Below are 20,766 nucleotides of genomic sequence, written 5' to 3' on the forward strand. Positions count from 1 at the left end.
CCTTTCCAATTTGGATACCTTTTATTTCTTATTCTTGCCTAATTGCTCTGGCTGAAACCTCCAGTACTGTGTTGAATAGGAGTGGCAAGAGTGGGCCCCCCTGTCTCTTTCCTGTTCTCAGAGGGATGGCTTTTCATTTTTTACTGTTAAGTATGATGTTGGCTGTGGATTCATCAATTAATGGCCTTTATTATGTTGAGGTACTTTCCTTCTATACCCATTTTGTTGAGAGTTTTTATCATAAATGGATGTTGGATCTTATCAAATGCTTTCTCTGCATCTATTGAGATGATCATGTGGTTTTTATTCCTCATTTTGTTAATGTGGTGTATCACATTGATTGATTTGTAGGTGTTGTGAACCATCCCTGTGTCCCTGGTATAAATCCCACTTGATCGTGGTGTATGATCCTTTTAATGTATTGCTGTATTCGATTTGCCAATGTTTTGTTGAGCATTTTGGTATCTCTGTTCATCAGCAATATCAGCCTGTAATTTTCCTTCTTTGTGTTGTGCTTGCCTGGCTTTGGGATCAGGATAATGGGGTCTCAGAGAATGAGTTAGGAAGCATTCTGTCTTCTTCAATTTTTTTGGAATAGTTTGAGAAAGATAGGTATTAAATCTTCTTTGAATGTTTGGTAGAATTTTCCAGAGAATCCATCTGGTCCTGGACTTTAGTTTTTTGGGAGGTTCTTGATTGCTGTTTCAATCTCTTTACTTGTGATTGGTCTATTCAGATTCTCTATTTCTTCTTGATTCAGTTTTGGGAGGTCATATGAGTCTAAGAATTTATCCATTTCTTCTAGGTTGTCCAATTTGTTGGCATGTAGTTTTTCATAGTATTCTCTTATCCATTGTATTTCTGTGGTATCCATTATACTTTCTCCTCTTTAATTTTTAATTTTATTTATTTGAGCCTTCTCTCTTTTTTTCTTAGTCTGGCTAAGGGTTTATCAATTTTGTTTATCTTCTCAAAGAACCAGCTCTTGATTTCATTGATCCTTTCTATTTTTTTATTCTCTATTTCATTTATTTCTGCTTTGATTTTTATTATTTCCCTCCTTCTGCTGACTTTGGGCTTTGCCTGTTCTTCTTTTTCTAGTTCTGTTAGGTGTAGTTTAAGATGACTTATTTGAGATTTTTCGTCTTTGTTGAGGTGGGCCTATATTGCTACAAATTTCCCTCTTAGCACCACTTTTGCTGCCTCCCATAAGTGTTAGTATGTTGTGTTTTCATTTTCATTTGTCTCCAGGTATTTTTTAACTTCTCCTTTGATTTCTTCATTGATCCAATGGTTGTTCAGTAGCATGTTGTTTAGTCTCCACATATTTGTGACTTTCCCAGCTTTTTTCTAGTAATTGATTTCTAGTTTCTTAGCATTGTAGTCAGAAAAGATGCTTGATATGATTTTAATCTTCTTAAATTTATTGAGGCTTGCCTTGTTTCTCAACATATGGTCTATCTTTGAGAATGTTCCATGTGCACTTGAGAAGAATGTGTATTCTACTATTTTGGGGTGGAAAGTTCTATGTATATCATTAGGTCCATCTGTCTAGTATTTCATTTAAGGCCACTGTTTCCTGTTGACTTTCTGTCTGGATGATCTATTCATTGATGTAAGTGGGGGTGTTGAGATCCCCTACTATTATTGTGTTGCTGTCAATTTCTCCCTTTAGGTCTGTTAATAGTTGCTTTATATACTTTGGTGCTCCTGTGCTAGGTGCATATATATTCATAAGTATTATGGCCTCTTGGTGGAATGTCCCTTTTACCATTATATACTGTCCCTCTTTGTCTCTCATTGTCTTTTTTATCTTGAAGTCTGCTTTGTCTGACATAAGTATGGCAAAAGCTGCTTTCTTTTGCTTGCCATTTGCTTGGAGTATCATCTTCAATCCCTTCACTCTGAGCCTGTGTTTGTCTTTAGAGATGAGATGTGTTTCCTGGAGGCAGCATATTTTTGGTTCTTGTTTTTTAATCTATTCAGCCTCTCTGTGTCTTTTTATTGGAGAATTCAATCTATTTACCTTTAGAGTGATTATTGATATATGAGGGGTGAATACTGCTGTTTTATCTCTTGTTTTCCTGTTGTTCTCTATTTCCATCATTTCTTTTCCCTTGTATCTCTGACTGCCGTTTCAGTTTGGTGGTTTTCTGTGATGGTTTTCTCAGTTTTCTCTTTATTTATGATTTGTGGCTCTGCTCTGATTTTTAGTTTAGTGGTTACCATGAGGTTTGTATAAAAGATCTCATAGATGAGATAGTCCATTTTCTGATAGTCTCTTATCTCCATTAGCCTAAGCAGGTTCCATCCCTTTCATCTTCCCCTTCTGAATTATTGTTGTCACAAATTATTCTTGTCTGTGTTTTGAGTTTGACTAAATTGAAGTGTTTATTTTTGATGCTTCCCTTCCCTTTGTTTTTTATGTTATAATTAAGTGTTTACTAACCTAATCTGATATACAGCTGCAATTTTCTGATTATATCTGTCTATTTATCTCCTTGATCAAGGTTTTGTAAACCTTTGCTTTTTAGTTTCAGATGGGAGGGCTCCTTTTAACATTTCTTATAAGGCAGGCCTAGTGGCAATGAACTTCCTCTGCTTTTGTTTATCTGGGAAAGCTTTTATTTCTCCATTGTATCTGAAGGACAGTTTTGCTGGATAGAGTATTCTTGGCTGAAAGTTTTTGTCTCTCAGTATTTTGAATATATCATTCCATTCTCTCCTAGCCTGTATGGTTTCTGCTGAGAAATCTGCTGAAAGCCTGATAGGGGTTCCTTTGTAGGTTATTTTCTTCTGCCTTGCTGCCCTTAATATTTTTTCTTTTTCATTGACTTCTGCTGGTTTTAATATTATATGCCTTGGAGAAGGTCTTTTTGCACTGATGTTATTAGGAGTTCTATTGGCTTCATGTATTTGTAAGTCCAGCTCGTTCCCCAAGTTTAGGAAGTTCTCAGCTATTATTTCTTTGAACAAGCTCTCTGCTCACTTCTCTCTCTCTTCTCCCTTTGGGATGCCTATAATCCTTATGTTGCTTTTCCTAATTGAGGCAGATATTTCTCAAAGAATTTCTTCATCTTTTAAAAATCTTAGTTCTCTCTCCTCCTCCATCTGAAGCATTTCTGTATTTCTAGCTTCTAAATCACTAATACTGTGCTCTATAACTTCAGCTTTATTTTTTATGGATTCTAGATTATTTTTTATCTCTTAAGTTGTATTCTTCATATTTAGAATTTCTGTTTGGTTTTTTCTTTTAGAGTTTCAATCTCTTTGGTGAAATATTTCTTCTGCTCATTAATTTCATTCTTGAGCTCATTGAACTGTCTTTTTCTTGTAACTCGTTGAGTTTATGATAGCGATTTTGAATTCTCTGTCATTTAGATTGTAAATTTCTGTGACTTCAGGATTGGTTCCTGGAGATGTGTCATTTTCCTTCTGCTCTGAAGTGCTAATGTAGTTATTCATGGTGTTTGATGAAGTGATCCTTCGCCAGTGCATTTGTTGTAGCATCAGGTTACAGATTCCACCTGCCATCACTGGGGGGGAGGGGGCGGGAAGGAGCTGTGTTTTCCGATCCTGCCCCATCTGCTGCAAGTTATGCTGGTAGGGCTTTTCTGTATTTGTGCGCTGGCTGCAGCTGCTTCGTGGGTCATGCACACATGTGCAGGCGGGACCTCTGTGCTCCGCTGGCAGGTTGCTCTGGTGCAGGACCACTGCACTCAGCAGGGGACCGCCCAAGCTGGTGCACTAGGCAGGAGGGAAGGGGCATTTTCTTTTGTGTGTAGCTGTCTTTGCACTTGCAGGTGGCTCCTTTGCAGGGGCTGAGCCACGCCACTTGGTGGGGAGCATTCCCATGGGTGGGGCTTCTGTGGCATGGTGGGCACTCCCCTGGGCCAGGCTACAACTCCAAAAGTGTTCCCATGGGCTGGGCTGACCCCACCTCCTCCTACAGTTGTGCTGGCCATTGTGTGAGGACCCATGACCTAGATCACTGCTGCCAGGGAGGAGGAGAGGTGCCCTCACCTAGTTCCACTGCCTCCTGGGGATCCAGTCCACTCACCTTCATATGCATGGCTGTGTGGATCTCTCAGACATCCTGTTGTGCTGTGCAGGGAATCCTTTGCTGGTTAATGAATGCCCATTTAGTTGTAACTTAGAGGGGAGAGACAAAGGGAATGACTCACTCCACCATAATGCTGACATAATTCTCCTCTACCTTTTAATTGAAGTGTTAATCCATTAATATTTAAAGTAATTATTGCTATGTTTGAATTTGGGTCTCCCATTTTTTTCTCTATTTGCTTTTTGTTTTTTCTTTTACTCCAGCCTTCTTTTTAGATTGTTTGAATATTTAGACTTCCATTTAAATTTTCATATAGTCTTTTTAGCTGTACTTCTTTGCATAATTTTTAATGTTTGCTCTGGTGATTTTGGTATATATCCTTAACTATTTCCAGTCTACATACTGTTAATGTTGTACCACTTCACATAAAATGTAGCACCTAAGAAAACGTATAGATCTATATCCTGGCCCTGATGTCCTTTATACTATGGGTATTATATCTACCTGTGTTATAAACCCCACAAGACAATGTTATGACTTTTTGCTTTAAATAGTCATAAATAAATTAAGAAGAAAAAAGCAAAAAAAAAAAAAAAGCCTTTTGTATTTTTGCAGATTTTTACCATTTCTGATACACTCTTAATTCCTTTCTGAGGTGCCAAGGGTCTCCATCTGCTATCATTTCCCTTCAGCCTGAAGAACTTCCTTCATTGAGGTATAAGTGTGCTAAAGATGGATTCCCTTTGTTTTCTTTTATTTAGAAATGTCTTTATTTCTCCTTCATTTTGAATAGAAATATTTTCTTAGGTAGAAAATTCTTGGATAACATTTTTCTTTCTTTCAGCACTTCATGATATTGTTCCACCCATTTTGGCTTTCATTGTTTTGGATGAGAAATCATCTGTTAAATTGCTGTCCTCCTGTACATAATGAGTAATTTTTCTTTTGTTGCATTCAAGATTTACCCTTTGAATTTGACTTTCAGGTTTGTAACTATGATGTGCCTTGACATGGCCTTTTTCATGCATATCCTGCTTAGTGTTTGTTGAGCATCTAAAAATGTAAATGTATATCTGTAATCAAATTTGGGGAAATTTTGGCCTTTATGTCTTCAATAATTTTTTTCTCATCCTTTCTCTTCTCTCCTTCTGTGACTCCAATTATGTATATGTCAGACCATCTGGTATTATGTCTTTGAGGCTCTATTTATTTTATAAATACATGTGTATTCTGTGTTCTTCATATTCGATGGTTTCTGTTGATCTATGTTTAAATTTACTCACTCTTTCCTCTATCCTCTCCATTCTTTTGTTAACTCCACCAGTGATTTTTAAAAGTTTCAAGTAGTATATTTTTTCATTCTAGAATTTCCATTTAGTTCTTTTTATTATATCCATTTCTCTCTGAGAGTTCCTATCTTTTGACTCATTGTGGGCATATTTTCATTTATTTCACTGATGATAGTTATAATCATTGCTTTGAAAATACTTGTGTGTTAATGCCAACATTTGGGTTATTTGGGGTTCATCTCAGTTCACTTTCTTTTCTCCTTAGTAATGTTTCATTTTCCTGGTTGTTCATATGTCCTATAATTTTAGATTCTATCCTGGACATTTTGAATGTTAAATTGTAGAGACTCTAAATTCTGTTATTATTATTTTTTTCAATGAATGTTGTTTCTTTTTTTCAGTATGTAGTTTTCTTAGTTGAACTCAAACTACATGAGATTCAGGGACTAGTCAGAGATGTGGTGGTAGAGAATCTGGGGATCCCTCTCTGGCTCTTTCCCTTCCATGATTTCCTCTTTCTCTCTAGGGGACATGGTTTACCTGGGTTTGGTTTTCTGGTTTTCCAAGCCATAAAGGCTATAGTTTTGTTTTGTTTTATACTGGTATCCTTGCAACCCCTCATGCTGCAGTGCCTAGCCCCAGGCTAAAAGCATTGACAATACTCACAACTCCACTCCTCTCAGCATGGATTTCCCACTAGACTTTGTCTGCTTCTGTTCACTCTGTAGTGCTTTCAGGAAGCTGTTTTTGGTATTATGGCCAGAGTTTATTATGGTCATCTGCACGAGGGTTAGTCGAGTAGAATCTTACTCCACCATTAGTGGAAGTCAAGTTTTAGTACTTTCACATTAATTTGTCTAAGCACTTTATGTTTTAAGAATATTAACAATTTATTATAGATAACTTTGTAAGTCTGTTGTTTGGCTTTTAAATTTCATTTTACTATTTCTGGTGTACAGAAATTTTGTATTTTGATATAATTAAATAGGTAACTTTGTGATTTCTTCTCTTAGGTTTTGCTTAAGAATCTCTTCTTCAAATATCAGATGAATATATACCTCGACTTTTTTCTATGTTTTTAGTGGTCCTAGTTTTTACATTTAACTTTAATCTATTTTGAATTTATTTTAGTATATGGTGTGGAGTGAAGATCTAATTTGATATTTTTTCCAAAGAGTAAGGTAATTTCCTAAACATAATATGTGAAGCTGATCCTGTTTTTAATAGTAGTAACAGTGTTTTCATTATGGAAACTTAATTTCTAACTTGTTGAAATTTAAGGTGAAAATATATAACATTAACAAACTATATCAAAATAGTGGGCAAAGTTTGGGGGATAAAGGCTGAGTAAGAAAGATCAAACTTTGTTTTGTACGTGAATAGGAATGCATCGAACCACTGTCACAATCTACTTATTAGATGCTGCCATGTGTGCCTAGCAAAATTAATGAATCAGTCAATCTCTCTCTCTCTTTTGACGAGGTACATGGTGCTACAGCAGAGGTAGAAGTAATAGCTGTTTATCAAGCATTAGCTGCTACATTCATAATGATAATTCAAGCACTGTGGAAGTGTTAACTGCTAAAATAATGATAAATATTAATATTTAGATAGTGATAAATGCTATAAAGGAAGGAGACACAGTGCTGTGAGAGAGTTGAATAGAGCAAATAGCCCTGCTTATGTAAATCAGAGAAGGCACCTTTGAGAAAGTAATAATTAAGTTGAGGCTTGAAAGAGGAGTAGAATTAACTACATAAACTATGGGAAGTAGGTAATGATGGGATACATGGCAGTTGGCAGAGAAGCAACAAGTGTGAGGGAACTAAGGCAGGGAAGAGCATAACCCTTTGAAGAACTGAAAGACCAGTATGGCTAGAGCCTAGAGAACAAGGGGCAGCAGGATAAGGGGTGAGGCTAGAGATGTGAGTAGGACCAAACTCTGCAGGCTTGTAAGTTAGAGAAGGATTTTAGTTTTTATCCTAAGAGTAATGGGGAGTCATGGAAAGAGTTTAAGCAAGAGAATAATCTGATCACATTTGCATTTCAAAAAGAGCAGGCTTGTTAGAGTATGAAAATATAGTGGAGGAAGGCAAGAGTGGGTACAAGGAGACCAATTAGAGATTATTGCAATAATGCAAGTGAAAGAAGATGGTGGCTTGGCACCATATGTGGACGTATGAATGGGTGGGTAGCTGGATGGATGGGTGGGTATGTAATCTAGGTTGAGCTCGCAAGACTCGTGGACTGTAATCTTAAAGCAACTTAATTTTGTTTCCCACTGTCCCTTTAAATTTTCTCAGTTGGATTAGTTCTTTTACCCCCAGATGAAAACATGAGCAGACCTTGATTTTTCTGGTTTGTCTTGGATCACACAGAGAGCTTCAGCTTAGTAGTTGCAGTAGCCAATCTCACAGAGTAGTCAAAGCTGTAGGCTTGATTTAAATGTGCATCGTGTTCCCCACCCAGTCAGGGCCTGTTGCAGGCAAGAGTGATGGGCCCAGGTGGCTGCTTCTCCCTCCGCCACTCAGTACTCAGCTTCCGTCCTCATTTTGCAAACTCGGGTTCTGACTCCTTCCGGAACTGGAGGGCACAGAGGAAGGAGGGAAAGAAAAGGGAGCAAGGAAGTTCTTGTTTGACCGGCACTGCCCTGAGCTGGAAACTGCATCCCAGGCCTCCCCAGTGTCTGAGGAGTTTCCTTCCACAAGAGCCTTGTCGGGTTTTGGACCTCACATCTATAGTTCTTTGATGAGGGCACATGTGTCTATCTTGACCGATTGCTTATTCCGTCTTCAGTCCCTGGGCCTCTGGAAATAGAGAAAGAAAGCCTTCTCTGTTCAGGTCTCTTCATTCTTCCAGTGGCCTTCTGGGGCAGGACCTGAGATGACACACGCTTGCTTTCTCCATGTGGCCCACATCTGACCCACATGAAACCTTCATGCATTATTTCCCTGATGATTCTGATAGAGTGAGCCAACGATCCTCACAACCCCCTCCCGACACACACACACACACACACGAACCTTTTTTGGTCAGTGGTTACCCAGCTCATCTCTCACCTGCAAGATTTCTATTTGGGAGCCAGGCACCAATATATCAGAGCCCCACTTGCATCTGTCAAGCTCCCTGAGTAGAACCAGTTCTCACAGGGCTCGAGGTGAGGGGTAGGCATCCTTCACCCTACCTTGTTCTTGGTTGGGGCTCACAGCATATCAGAAGCTTTTCTCCAAAAATATTCTCTTATCCTCTATTTTCTGGACCTAGATATAGGTAAAAAGTTTAAGTTTGTTTAACCAGTTCTCTCTCAGCCACTAGTTTTTAGCAATAAAAACAGGGTAGTCTGTCTCTTGCCCACTTTGGCATCTCATAGCTGTTGTTTAAGGATCTCAGCCCAAATACTCTTTGCCATCCTGTTGTGGAAGCATGGATGATGCTATGTGTGTAACACACACAGTAGGGAAGGGCGTGTGACTGAACACTTGCTGGTGATCAGTACCGCACTGGGGCTTTTTGACCTACAGTCTAATCCTTATAGCAACTCCCCTAGTAGATATTATTGTTCCTGTTTTACAGATGAGAAAAATAGAGAATCAGAATGGTAGGCAACTGGCTGAGGTCACATGGGTAGTAAGTGAAGAGGCAGGGACTTGCCCTCTGGTCTTTCTGAATCCCAAACGTATCTTCACATCATGTTGCTCCTGCTTGGCATCTTGTAACTCTGAAGTTATTGGGCCCCGAGGCATGGGACCATTTTAACTTTGGCAATTTGTTTTCGCACAATTTCCCAATTACTTATTCTTGCTAAGACTTTAAATCTGTACTGGTTTTCTATTGCTGCCATAACAAATTACCACAAGCCTAGTGGCTTAAAATAACACAAATATATTCTCTTAAAGTTCTGTAGCTTAGGAGCACGACATGGCTAAAATCAAGGTGTCAGCAGGGCTGCGTTCTTTCCGGAGGCTCCAGAGGCACATCTATTTCTTGCCTTTTCCAGCTTCTGGAGGCTGCCTGCGTTCCTTGGCTTGTGGCCCCTTCCTACATCTTCAGAGCCACCAATGTCACATCTCTTTGGCCCTTCTTCTGTCATCATGTCTTTTTTCTGGCTGCAACTGGGAAAACTTCTCTGATTTTAAGAACTCTTATGATTAGATTGGGCCTACCTGGATATTCCAGGATGCTTTCTCCTCTCGAGGTCCATACCCTTCATCACATGTGCAAAGTCCATTTTTCACATGAGGTCATTATTCATAGATCCAAGGGATTAGTATGTGGACACCATAAGGGCCTTTATTCTGCCTACCATGGTAATCGAGCACTTCAAATAACGAATTTGAGACAATTATTTCATGGACATTAGAATTTTAATCCAATCCCTTTGTTTCTTCCTTCAGTGTATGCTACTACTAACAGAATATAGAAACATGGAGATGTATAATCAGTTTGATTTTTCCTTGCTTTTCAAAAATCAATTTATAGTACTATTTTACTAAATTATTTTGTTTACCTTAGATTTGAAACTTCATATAAATTCATTGCTGTCATTTTCAAATCAATAGTAAACATCTAATCTATGCAGTGTTATAGAAAAAAACTGTTTAAAATAATATTTTTGTTTTTTTAAATCCAGATTTGGACTTAAAACCACCACTAAAGTCAATTGGAAGCAATTTCTAATGTCATTTCATGAGCCTCCATGGTTGGAAGTTAACAATACAATTCCCCAGACAAAAAGAAATAGGTATGTTAAAAAAAAAACAAACTACATTTTAAGTACACATATCGTAATATGTAAAAGGTTAGAGAATATCTGAATTACTTTTTCTTCATTTATTGAATGAGAAATTAGTCTTCATTGAATAATCACCAGCTTTTACATAGTGATTTACAGTTTATAAATTATTTTCCATACATTTTTCTTATTTAAAATTGCCTTAAACTAAAAGGTAGGTATAACTATTATTCCAATTTCTAGACGAAAAAAGAAGACTATAAGGGGTCTTCATAGGTCGTAGTTAAGTGAGTCGTGGAGGCAGAAACGGAGCTCAAATCTCGAGGTACGCACACCGACACCGCCAACGTTACTCTCTGAGCTTTAAGTGCATTCTTGTCAAATTGTGTATAAACACGTATTTGCTAAGTGCTATATGGAAAGGAGCAATATATGTTAACTTGTTTTCCAGCCACTCTCTGCGTGGTGCAAATATTCTGGGTCATGGGCATTGTTTGCCTTGAGCACTCTTATTTCTGTTTTCGTTCTAATGTCTATTATAAATTCAGATTTACATTATCACATAAATTGTGGTAGGGGCCCCAACATGTGAAAAAGTACTTAATAATATGACATTTTAGAATTTAGACTTTTGCTCCAAGAAGTGTTTTGTTTATGTTGATGTGCATCCTGTATTGATTGCCGTATATAAATCTCAAAGAAAAAGACAAGCTTTATAATCTTGACACGTTCATTGAAAGCACTATGCTCTATTGTAAAGTAAAATATACCACAGAGTTAATTCTCGTTTCACTTCGTCCTATCCCTGTCTCAGGGATTTATGAATATTTAATGAACTGCCCTGGTTACCAGCCTTCCAGGTGTTCAGAGCTCCCCACACCTCCATTCCTGGGGTGCAACTCTATGAGTTCATTCCCTGAGTGAAGTTACTTCTGTTGCTTTATAATTTTCTTGTTTGATAGCACCTTGTCCAGGACTGTAAGAATTAAAATGGGAATTTTATTTGCTTTAAAACAGTGGTTCTCAACTGGGGGCAATCTTGGCCCCCAGGAGACATTTAGCAACGTCATGAGACATTTTTGATTGTCACAACTGGGGTGGGGGTGGGGTGCTACTGATATCTAGTGGGTAGAGGCCAGGGATGCTGCTAAACATCCCACAGGGGACAGGACAGCACCCGCTGTCCCCCCAACACACTGAAGAACTATCCAGCTCCAGTGTCAGTGGCAGTGCGAGCCATAAAAACTGCTGCAAAAAGTATCTGTTTGTGCCGGTGCTAGTGGTCTTCAGAAAACCAGGTGCCAACAAGTCACACGAGGAACTCAGACTCAATAATTTCACCAGTTTGTGTGTTGCTTAAAAGTGTGTGTATGTTTTTGTACAACTGGAAAAAGCTAAGATGGCTGTAGAGATGCAGCAATAAAATTCCTCAAATAAATTTGAGAGTCGTTGAGCGCCTAAGCTGATTCACTATCATTCTTTATTTAGTGGGAAATGTCAAACTGTCTAATTGAACAGTGAGAAGGAGAGGCCAACAAGAGTATTTTGTTTTAAGATTCTACAGCCCCCTTTCTGATCAGAGTCCATGGGGGAGTTGGCTTTGATCTCCAGAGTGGGTGATCACAGGCCTTCAGGAGCACACGTGCAGGTGGATGGACCTGAGCTCAGGGGATGAAAGCAGGAGGCAAGAAAGGGAGAGGGGTCTGATGCTAGAGGTGGTCCTGGCCATTGTGAACGGAGAGGTAGGGGTTGTGAAGGGTGATGTCCCTCAGTTCTCATGGGTGAGTGTGCTACACTCTTTCCTGGTATCTTTTGAGACCAAAGGCACAGACTGGCAAGATGGCTGGCCGCAGCTAGTCGTCATGGGAAGAGGAGAGTGATGGTGCAGCAAAGCTAACTGGCCATGGGAATCGCCTCCATGCATCTTTCTTATTAGGAGTCACACTAACCAAGGGACAGATGGCCCGCCCAAGCACCTTACACTCTCAGGAAAAAGGGCCACCCATAAGTAAAGCGTTATTATAGTTGTCACGAGGGTCATTTTTTTTTTTTTTTTTGCATTAAGAAAGAACTAAGTTCAAGAACATAATCTTATTCCTGTTTTTCTCTTAATCTTCTTGTAGCATCGACTCTAGAAATCAATCTTACAAGGAAAATATTATCACAAAGTTGTTTAGACATGAGGATCACTATACATCATTGAAGAAAGCACTACTGCTCATCAACACTGTAAGATTTTGGAACCCTTCTCTGGTGAAAAACTCGTTTCTAAGAATGCTAACACTCAGAGCAAGACCAATAAAAACTGTGTATTCATTCATTTATCCACCCAACAAACAGTTTTTGGGCTCCTATTATATGCTAGGAATTATTCTGAGTGTTTAGGGATACAAGGCCTGACCTCAAGAGTCGGGTCTAGTTGGGAGGACAGATGACATAAAATTTACTGCAATATAGTAAGATAGGTGCCAGGGGATGAGAACAATGTGTGGCAAGTTCATTAAGAATGGAGTGACTAGTCATTAACTGTTTAATTAATGAATAATCCAGACCTGTTGAACCTTCCTGCCCCCCAGCCTAGAGTTAATGGGTTCCTAACCAACTTGTAGCCATAACAGGAACATTTTCTTAGCTCCAAAATAGCCTATTTAGTTCTTTAATTGTACTGCAAAGGGAGGCTTATTCATGAATTTGCCACTTGCTTTAAACATTAGCTCCTATCCCACTTGAATGTTTATTTTAGAAAGCAGCATTTGGATACTTTTGATACACAGCAACATTTCCCAAATTTGCTATTTACCAAGCACGTTCAATAACTGAATCTCTAGTAAATACAGAGGAGTACGGTGAGTAGGTGAATTACTTTGCCTCAGACTCAAGTATGACGGTGCACAAAAAGGAGTTACTTGGCTTCAGTGTCAACCTTTGGAAGCCCACCGACCCAGGGGAAGTCTGAGCCCATAGGCCAGCGCTCCGAGGAGAAGCCCACATGGCCTGGAGGGGGACTTGAAGGTCTGGCAATTTGCTCTCTGTCCTGGAGACCACAGTTCCTCGCCTCTGTCAGTCTAGAATGCCTTTGCTTAACAATTATTCATTAATTTCCGAGCATAGTGTAGATTCAGAGATTTGGGGTCCTGCTCTCCTGGGGGAGACATTTTAGCTAGCATACCTATTTTAATTAATCTTTAGGCCTATACAGCCTGGTCGCTTATATTGAATGAATAATGATATGGAGCGCTATGTGCCGGCACTGTCTTAAGTGATTTACTTGTTTTCACTCACTTCAGCCTCTCAGCACCTCTGTGAGGTAGATGTTATTATTATCCTCATTTGGCCCTTTCATTTCATCCTCATTTGGTGGGGAAAGGGAGCGTGGGGGTTAAGTAACCAGCCTGAGGCTCGCAGCTAGTAAGTGGTGGGGCCAGGATTCAAGCCAGCTGCTCCAGAGCAGGCCCAGGGCTGAGCCGCCTATGGTATGCTAGCTGGGCCACCTCTTAAAGATAGATGAAGGTTCTTGTGTGTTTACCCATCTCAGCTTCTATTAGTATATTGAAGAAGTAATTTAATTAAAAATAGTGAAATTGTCATCTCTGTTAATGGAGGACTGTAATCGTGCTAACCACTCCAAAAATTAGACTGTTTAACAGTCATTGATGTACTGTTTAACAAACAGAACTGATCAGCAAACACATAGCATAGATCAGGAATTGAGTGCCTGCCCCATGCTGGGCCCTGCCTTGGGCACTTAGGCTGAACACGTAGTTGAATAATGCAAGGGCCCTGCCACTGATGAGCTCACAACCTGGAGTATCACATAACAGCGACCAGCAAATGCCTGAGAGTTTCAGAGTGCGTGGTTTCCGAGGGGGACTTTCCTCCCACCATTTGCCTTGGTTTTGGCCATATTCTGGGACCTGGAAGGAGAAGGAAAGCAGAGGGAGAGAGCCAGGAGTAGGCAGGGATGGGCATTTTTTCTGGCTGCAGAGCACAGGTGTGGGAAACAGGTCCCTCTCCTGCTATAGAGAGGGATGCAGAATTATTAGGAGGAAGGCTGCTTTAGATCTGCTCCAAGTCATACAGCCCAAGTAGCCGTGTGTGCTGCCCCCGCATGCTGCCGCCGTCTCTCCAGGTGGACCCAGTCACCCCCGTCACTTACATGTAAATTAGCTGTGGCTCACTTTCTATCACCCGTTAACAGTCTGTACCCTACCTATTCACCTATTCTTATTCTCGGTGTTATTATTTGCAGCTCACATGATTTTATAAATAGAAAGTCCAAAAGAATCTTCCAAAAAATATTAGAATTATTAATAGAATTTAAAAGGCCATTGGATACCAGGTCAATATGCAAAGATCAATAATATTTCTATAAACTGTGACAAGCAACTAGAAAAAGAAGAATTTTAAAAGTATCTTTTCTAATAAATTTAAAAAAAAAATCAAATATCTAGAAATATGTCTAACAAAAAATGTGCAAATTTTGTACATTGAAGACCACAAAGATTGCTTGTAGAAGTAATACCAATCCTTTACAAACTTTCAGAAAATATAGGAGGAAAGAGTCCTTCCCAACTCATTCTCTGAGGCCAATATTACCCTACTACCAAAGCCAAAGAGATCACAAGAAAAGAAAACCACAGACCAATATCCTTCATGAATATAGTTGCAAAAATTCTCAACAAAATATTAGTGAACCAAATTCAGCAACATATAAGAAGGATTAAATGCTATGACCATATGGGATTTATCTCAAGATTGCAAGGTTGGTTTAACTTCCAAAAAATCAATTAATATAATACACAATATTAATATAATTAAGGACAAAACCACATGATCATATCAATAGATGCAGAAAAAGTATTGGTAAAATCCAACACTCATTCATGATAACTTGCAACAAACCAGGAATAGAAGGGAAATTCCTTAACCTGACAAAGGGCATTTACAGTAAACCCTTAGCTAACATCATAGTTAATGGCAAAAGACTGAATACTTTCCCCCTAAGATCAGGAAAAACACAAGAATGTCAGCTCTTGCTACCTCTATGCAATATTATACTGAAGTTCTAGACAGTGCAATCAGGAAAGAAAATAAATAAAAGGCATCCAGATTGGAAAGGAAGAAATAAAACTGTATTTACAGACAACATGATCTTGTAATGGAAAATTCTAGGGAATGCATACACACAAACTGCTAGAACTAAAAAATGAGTTCATCAAGATTGCAGGATATAAGACCAATATACAAAAATCAGTTATATTTCTATAAACTAGCAATGAATGATTTGAAAATGAACTTCAGAAAGCAATTCCATTCACAATAGCATCAAAAAGAATAAAATCCCTAGGAGTAAATTTAGCAAAAGAAGTGCCAGGCTTTACACTGAAAGTTACAAAACATTGGTAAAAGAAACTGAAAAAAAAAAGGTAAATAAATGCAGAGACATTCCATGTTCATGGATTGGAAGACTCAATGCCACTAAGATGGCAATTCTCTCCAAATTGATCTATATATTCAATGCAACTCCCTCAAAATCCCAGCTGGCTTTTTTGTGTGTGTGTGTGCAGAAATTGAGAAACTTATCTTAAAATTCATATGGGAATGCAAAAGTTGCAGAATAGCTAAAATAATCGTGGAAAAGAAGAATGAAGTTAGAGTACCTAGACTTCCAGGTTTTGAATCTTAGTATAAGTCTAGAGTAATAAAGACAGTGTGGAACTGGGGTAAGGACTGGCATAGTGATCAATGGAACAGAATTGAGAGTGTGGAAATAAACCCTTACATTTATGGTCAGTTTACTTTTGACAAATTCAATGGGGGAAAGGATAAGTTTTTCAACAAATGGTGCTGAGACAGTTGGGTATCCCTATGCAAAAAGATGAAATGGACTTTAGACCTAAATATAAGAGCTAAAACGATAAAACTCTTAGAAGAAGACATGTGCATAAATCTCTGTGACCTTGTGTTAGGGAAAGATTTCTTAGATGTGACACTAAAGGCATGATCTATAAAAGAAAAAAATCAATAAATTGGGCTTATCAAAATGGGAAACTTTTGTGCTTTAGAAGATACCATTAAGAAAGTGAAAAGACAAGCCACACTCTGGGAGAAAATATATGCAAATTATATATCTGGTAAAGGATTTGTATGTAGAATATATAAGAATTCTTAGAACTGAATAAGAAGACAACCCAATTTTAAAAATGGGCAAAAGATTTTAATAGACACTTCACCAAAGACAATATGAGGATGGCCAATGAGCACACGAAAAGATGCTCGACATCGTTGGACATTAGGGAAATGCAAATCAAAACCATAATGAGATACCACTTCACACCCAGTAGGATGGCTACAGTCAAGCTACTTAGATAATAATAAGTGTTGACGAGGATGTGGAGAGGGAATTCTCATATACTGCTGGTGGAAATGTAAAGTGGTACAACTGCTGTAGAAAACAACATGGTAGTTTCTTTAAAATTTAAACAGAAATTTACCACCTGACCCAGGAATTCCACCCCTAGGTATCTGCTCAAGAGAGATAAAAACATATGTCCACACAAAGACTTATGTGTAAATGTTTGTAGCAACATTATTCATCATTTCCAAACTGGAAACAATACAAATGTTCATCAACTTGTGACAAGATAGACAAAATGTGGCATATCACTTAGCAGTTGCATGCGTGCGCTCTGCTGCTGGCGGCCCAGGTTCGGATCCCAGGCGCGCACCAACGCACTGCTTCTCCGGCCATGCTGAGGCAGCGTCCCACATACAGCAACTAGAAGGATGTGCATCTATGAAATACAACTATCTACTTGGGCTTTGGGGGAAAAAAATAAATAAAATCTTAAAAAAAAAAAATGTGGCATATCCATACAATAGAATAATAACAGGAATCCATACAATAGAATAATAACAGAAAATACGAATCTATGCTACATAATGGATGAATCTCAGAAACATTATGCTAAGTGATAGAAGCCAGATGCAAGATGCACACAGATGCATATATTATATGAGTCTGTTTCCATGAAATATCCAGAAAAAAGCAAATATAGAGAGACAGGTTAAATAAAAAATAGATTAGTTGCCGTAGGCTGGGGATGGAAATGGGGAGTGACTGCAAATGGCACAAAGTTTCTTTCAGGGTGATGGAATGTTCTGGAGTTAGATAATAGTGATGGTTGCATAACACTATATGTTTATTGAAAATCATAAAAAAATAATTGTCAGTGGTTCCTATTTGGACATTAAAAATTTGATTATCACTCCCAAACCGGAAAGTAAGCATGCATATATCCTCTAAATTATTTAATTTTCTCAAAGAGAACCTTATATCCTTTTCATATTTTGGACCCCAAAGTAATAGTTGACATTTATACACTGCTTTATCACTTAATAAGCCCTTTTGTCACATTGGTATTCACAATATCTCTCTATGAGGAGGTAGATGTTCTTTATTTCCCCTGTTTTTCCAGTAAACAGTATCTCACAATTTTGATATTTAATTTACTTATTGGTCATTTTTTATTCTGGGGGAAGAATTTGCCTCATAGTATTTTGCTCATAATATGTTTTCTTTATGCAGCATGGCTGAAATTTTTCTTGCTAAGTAGTTGTCCGTTTATGTAATTGATGAGGTTGGTGGTAGTAAAAATAAGCATAAGTAATATTCTTAGTAAATTGGCAAGTGGTAATTGAATTGCCGGGAAGTTCTGTGCCCCATGTGGCTGAGCCATGTAGCCCTCAGGTGGGGTGGGCAGGAGGAACGGTGACAGCCAGCATTTAGCCTGTCCTGGACAAGGGGGTCAGCCTCTGCCCACCGAATGGGCCTCTCCCCTCCTTTGGGGCCATCTCCTGCCTATGTCCTGACAGAGAGCATTGTGGGAACTGCACCTGCAAAGTTCTAGCATTCCCCACCCCCTTTCCCTTGACACGTGTTATATAATGATCATCTATTGAGGTCGTCTTGTTTCAAATCATAATTCTATTTGGCCAAAGCTCACTCTTTATCAAATGATGCTAAATTTATACAATACTTTTCCATCCTTTTTTCCTTTTAAAAATCCCCTTATATACCCTCTCATTCTCAGAAACCTGATGGACAGATAACAGGGGAAGAATTGCAACATATTCTAAATTGCATGGTTGTAAAAATAAGTGATTCAGACTTCAAAGAACTAATGCAAACACTTGACCCTGGAGGCGCTGGCTCTGTCAACGTCAACACGTTTATTGAACTGCTCAAAGACAACCCTAAGGTAGGTTTGACAACAACTTCATGTTTGATTTTCTGTTTTACTATTCTTAGTAAAAATAAGAGATACTGGTGAAATATGATGCTGGTTTAAATAAATGAATGACTTCACATTTTTCAGCTGAGTTAATTTTCGTTTTAAGTAAGTGAAAGTTTAAGTAAGTTAAGTGTTTAAAGGTTGTTTGATTTTAACTTTTAGTTTCTAAATCTTGTTGAAGGAAGATATTTGACATTTCTGAAAACCCATCCTTGAACGACGGCACCTTTATATGCAGGATGTAACTTCTTTTCACAGCTCTTCAACTCACGCCTCTTGCAACGGTGTCTTAAAGAGGTGTGTGTGTGAATTACTCCTCTGGTTCATCAATATTTTTAGAGTTTTTATGTTAGTTCCCCTTTTAAAAAGTAACTGCTTATTGCCTCTAGTGACTAACACTTGCTTTTAGTTTTTGTTTCTTTAACAAATAGCATTCTATTAGAAATGCTTCTTTAATAGCTATTAGCATTTAAAAATTTTAAGAACTTTTAAAAATTAAATTCATTTCAGGTAGTGTGTGCAATGGCATTAACAGATTCTTGTTGCAATGTTTGTTAAAGGCTTCTTTTAATAGGTACAAATTAGCTTTTCATTTTAATATTATGATTTCCTTAGTGCCCACCTGGTGCAAGGTGACAACCACATCCTCAATCAGCATCAGTTGGTCCTTCTTGAGCTCTAATTCAAAACTGAGTCCCAGAGCCCTTTCACAGGCAGAAGCAAACAACGGCACCTTCTCCTGAGCTCTGCTGTGGGACAGACCCTGTGTTAGCTCTTGAGAATCGTTGCCTCTGACCGTCACAGCAACCCTGCACATGGCCATCTTTTTTCTTTAAAAACAAAAATATAGACGTGTAAGCAGTCTGCTCTGCATGTGGCAAGTGGCATGATCTTTGCTTAATATAAATCAGATCCAGTCAGCCTCCATGCTTAAAACCCTCTAATGGCTTTCAGAACTCGTAGGATAAAGCAGAACTTCCTAACCTGGTTGACAAGGTGCCCTAGTGGTCCAGCCCTGCTGCCTCTCTCACTGTCTCCTTGTCCTCGGGCCCCAGGCTCCCTCCTCCATCCTTGGCGTGTGCTGCAGCTCCTGCCAGGATTCCCCTCCTGCTTTTCTTGTCTATGACAGGTCTCAGTGCGCCCAGCACCTTCCCAGGGACCCTCCCTGACTCCTCTGATGAAGTCTGTCTTGTGGTCATCGACCTCACACACCTGTCGCAGTCACGGTGTCACGTTTGTGTCACTATGTGGTCATACCTCCATGAAGGCAGGGGCCTTTCTGTTTTCACTGCCCAGTGTACCCCCTGCTGGAGAAAGCCCAGTGTCAGGCACACTCAAAAAATGATATGTTGAGTGAATAATTAATATAAATGAATGAAATTAGAAAAGACAGATATGCAAATAGAAGAAAATAAAAATCACTAATTCTAACATGGAGGAATTATACTTTGTTGTATATTATTTACCCACCCTTATGCTTTGTTGTATATTCTTACAAACCTCTATACACACACACATGCTTTTGGGGAGCAGTTTTATTGAGGTATGATTCATATACAAAAACTGCGTATTGAATGTACACAATTCGATGAGTCGTATACATACTTTCACATATGACAGGTGTTTTATTTTAAAATGAGATCATACAATTAATGACTTTTTAGTTATTTACTAACATATTGTTAACACTTAATTTCAATAAAAATTCTGCTACATAATTTTAAAAGATACAGAGTAACTGTTCCCTGTTGTTATAACCTAGCTGTTCATGTTTTTTTCCTTTTATAAATTTAGCTATAATGAATGTGGTGGTGCCTGCTTTTTTGCATCACTCTATGATTATTTCTTCACTATAAATTTCTAGAAATGGGATTATTGGGTCAAAAATATATATTTTATTTTTAAAATTATTTTAATTATTTTAAAAGAGGAATATATGTATAAAGTACAAAATGCAAAAGATGCAAAGGGAATATGGTGAAAAGTGAGTTTTCCTTCCACCTCTGTTCCCTCGCCACTCTCCAGAGGCAGTCATTGTCACTCTACACTCTGTTGATTATCAAACTGTCTAGTATTATCCCTTGTCAATGCTGGCAACTTGCTTTCTTTTCCATTTTTGCCATTCTGGTAGGCAAAAATGCTGTCTCATTATTCTTTTACTTTGAATTTATTTAATTTCTAGCTGATGGATTTTTGCATGTTTATTGTACTTTTTTTTTTTAAATAAGTGCAAGTTTAATGTTATTATGCCCATTTCCAGATGAGGATTAGAAGGCAAACTCAGCTGCTTAAGGTCTCAAAGCTATTGGCTAATCAGGGGCAAAGCTGACCGTCCCTGTCCGTCTGCCTGCAAAGCTCCTACTGGCTTTATGAGCGATTTGTATTTAT

General features: G+C 38.5%; 1 protein-coding gene across 2 annotated transcripts in view; it reads left to right on the plus strand.

Moving 5' to 3' along the window:
• The window catches only part of EFCAB6 (EF-hand calcium binding domain 6), a 250,224-nt gene that overhangs the window by 102,991 nt on the left and 126,467 nt on the right, over positions 1 to 20,766 (plus strand). For both annotated transcript variants that reach the window (XM_087448778.1, XM_087448779.1), the window contains 3 exons: positions 9,983 to 10,093; positions 12,208 to 12,313; positions 18,178 to 18,345. In XM_087448778.1, coding sequence (XP_087304904.1) covers positions 9,983 to 10,093; positions 12,208 to 12,313; positions 18,178 to 18,345 — 385 coding nt within the window. The remainder of the gene's footprint in view (positions 1 to 9,982; positions 10,094 to 12,207; positions 12,314 to 18,177; positions 18,346 to 20,766) is intronic.

The sequence above is a fragment of the Ceratotherium simum genome, chromosome 25 (genome assembly GCF_057802395.1).
Source record: "Ceratotherium simum simum isolate JZ-2026a chromosome 25, ASM5780239v1, whole genome shotgun sequence".
Taxonomy (NCBI): Eukaryota; Metazoa; Chordata; class Mammalia; order Perissodactyla; family Rhinocerotidae; genus Ceratotherium; species Ceratotherium simum.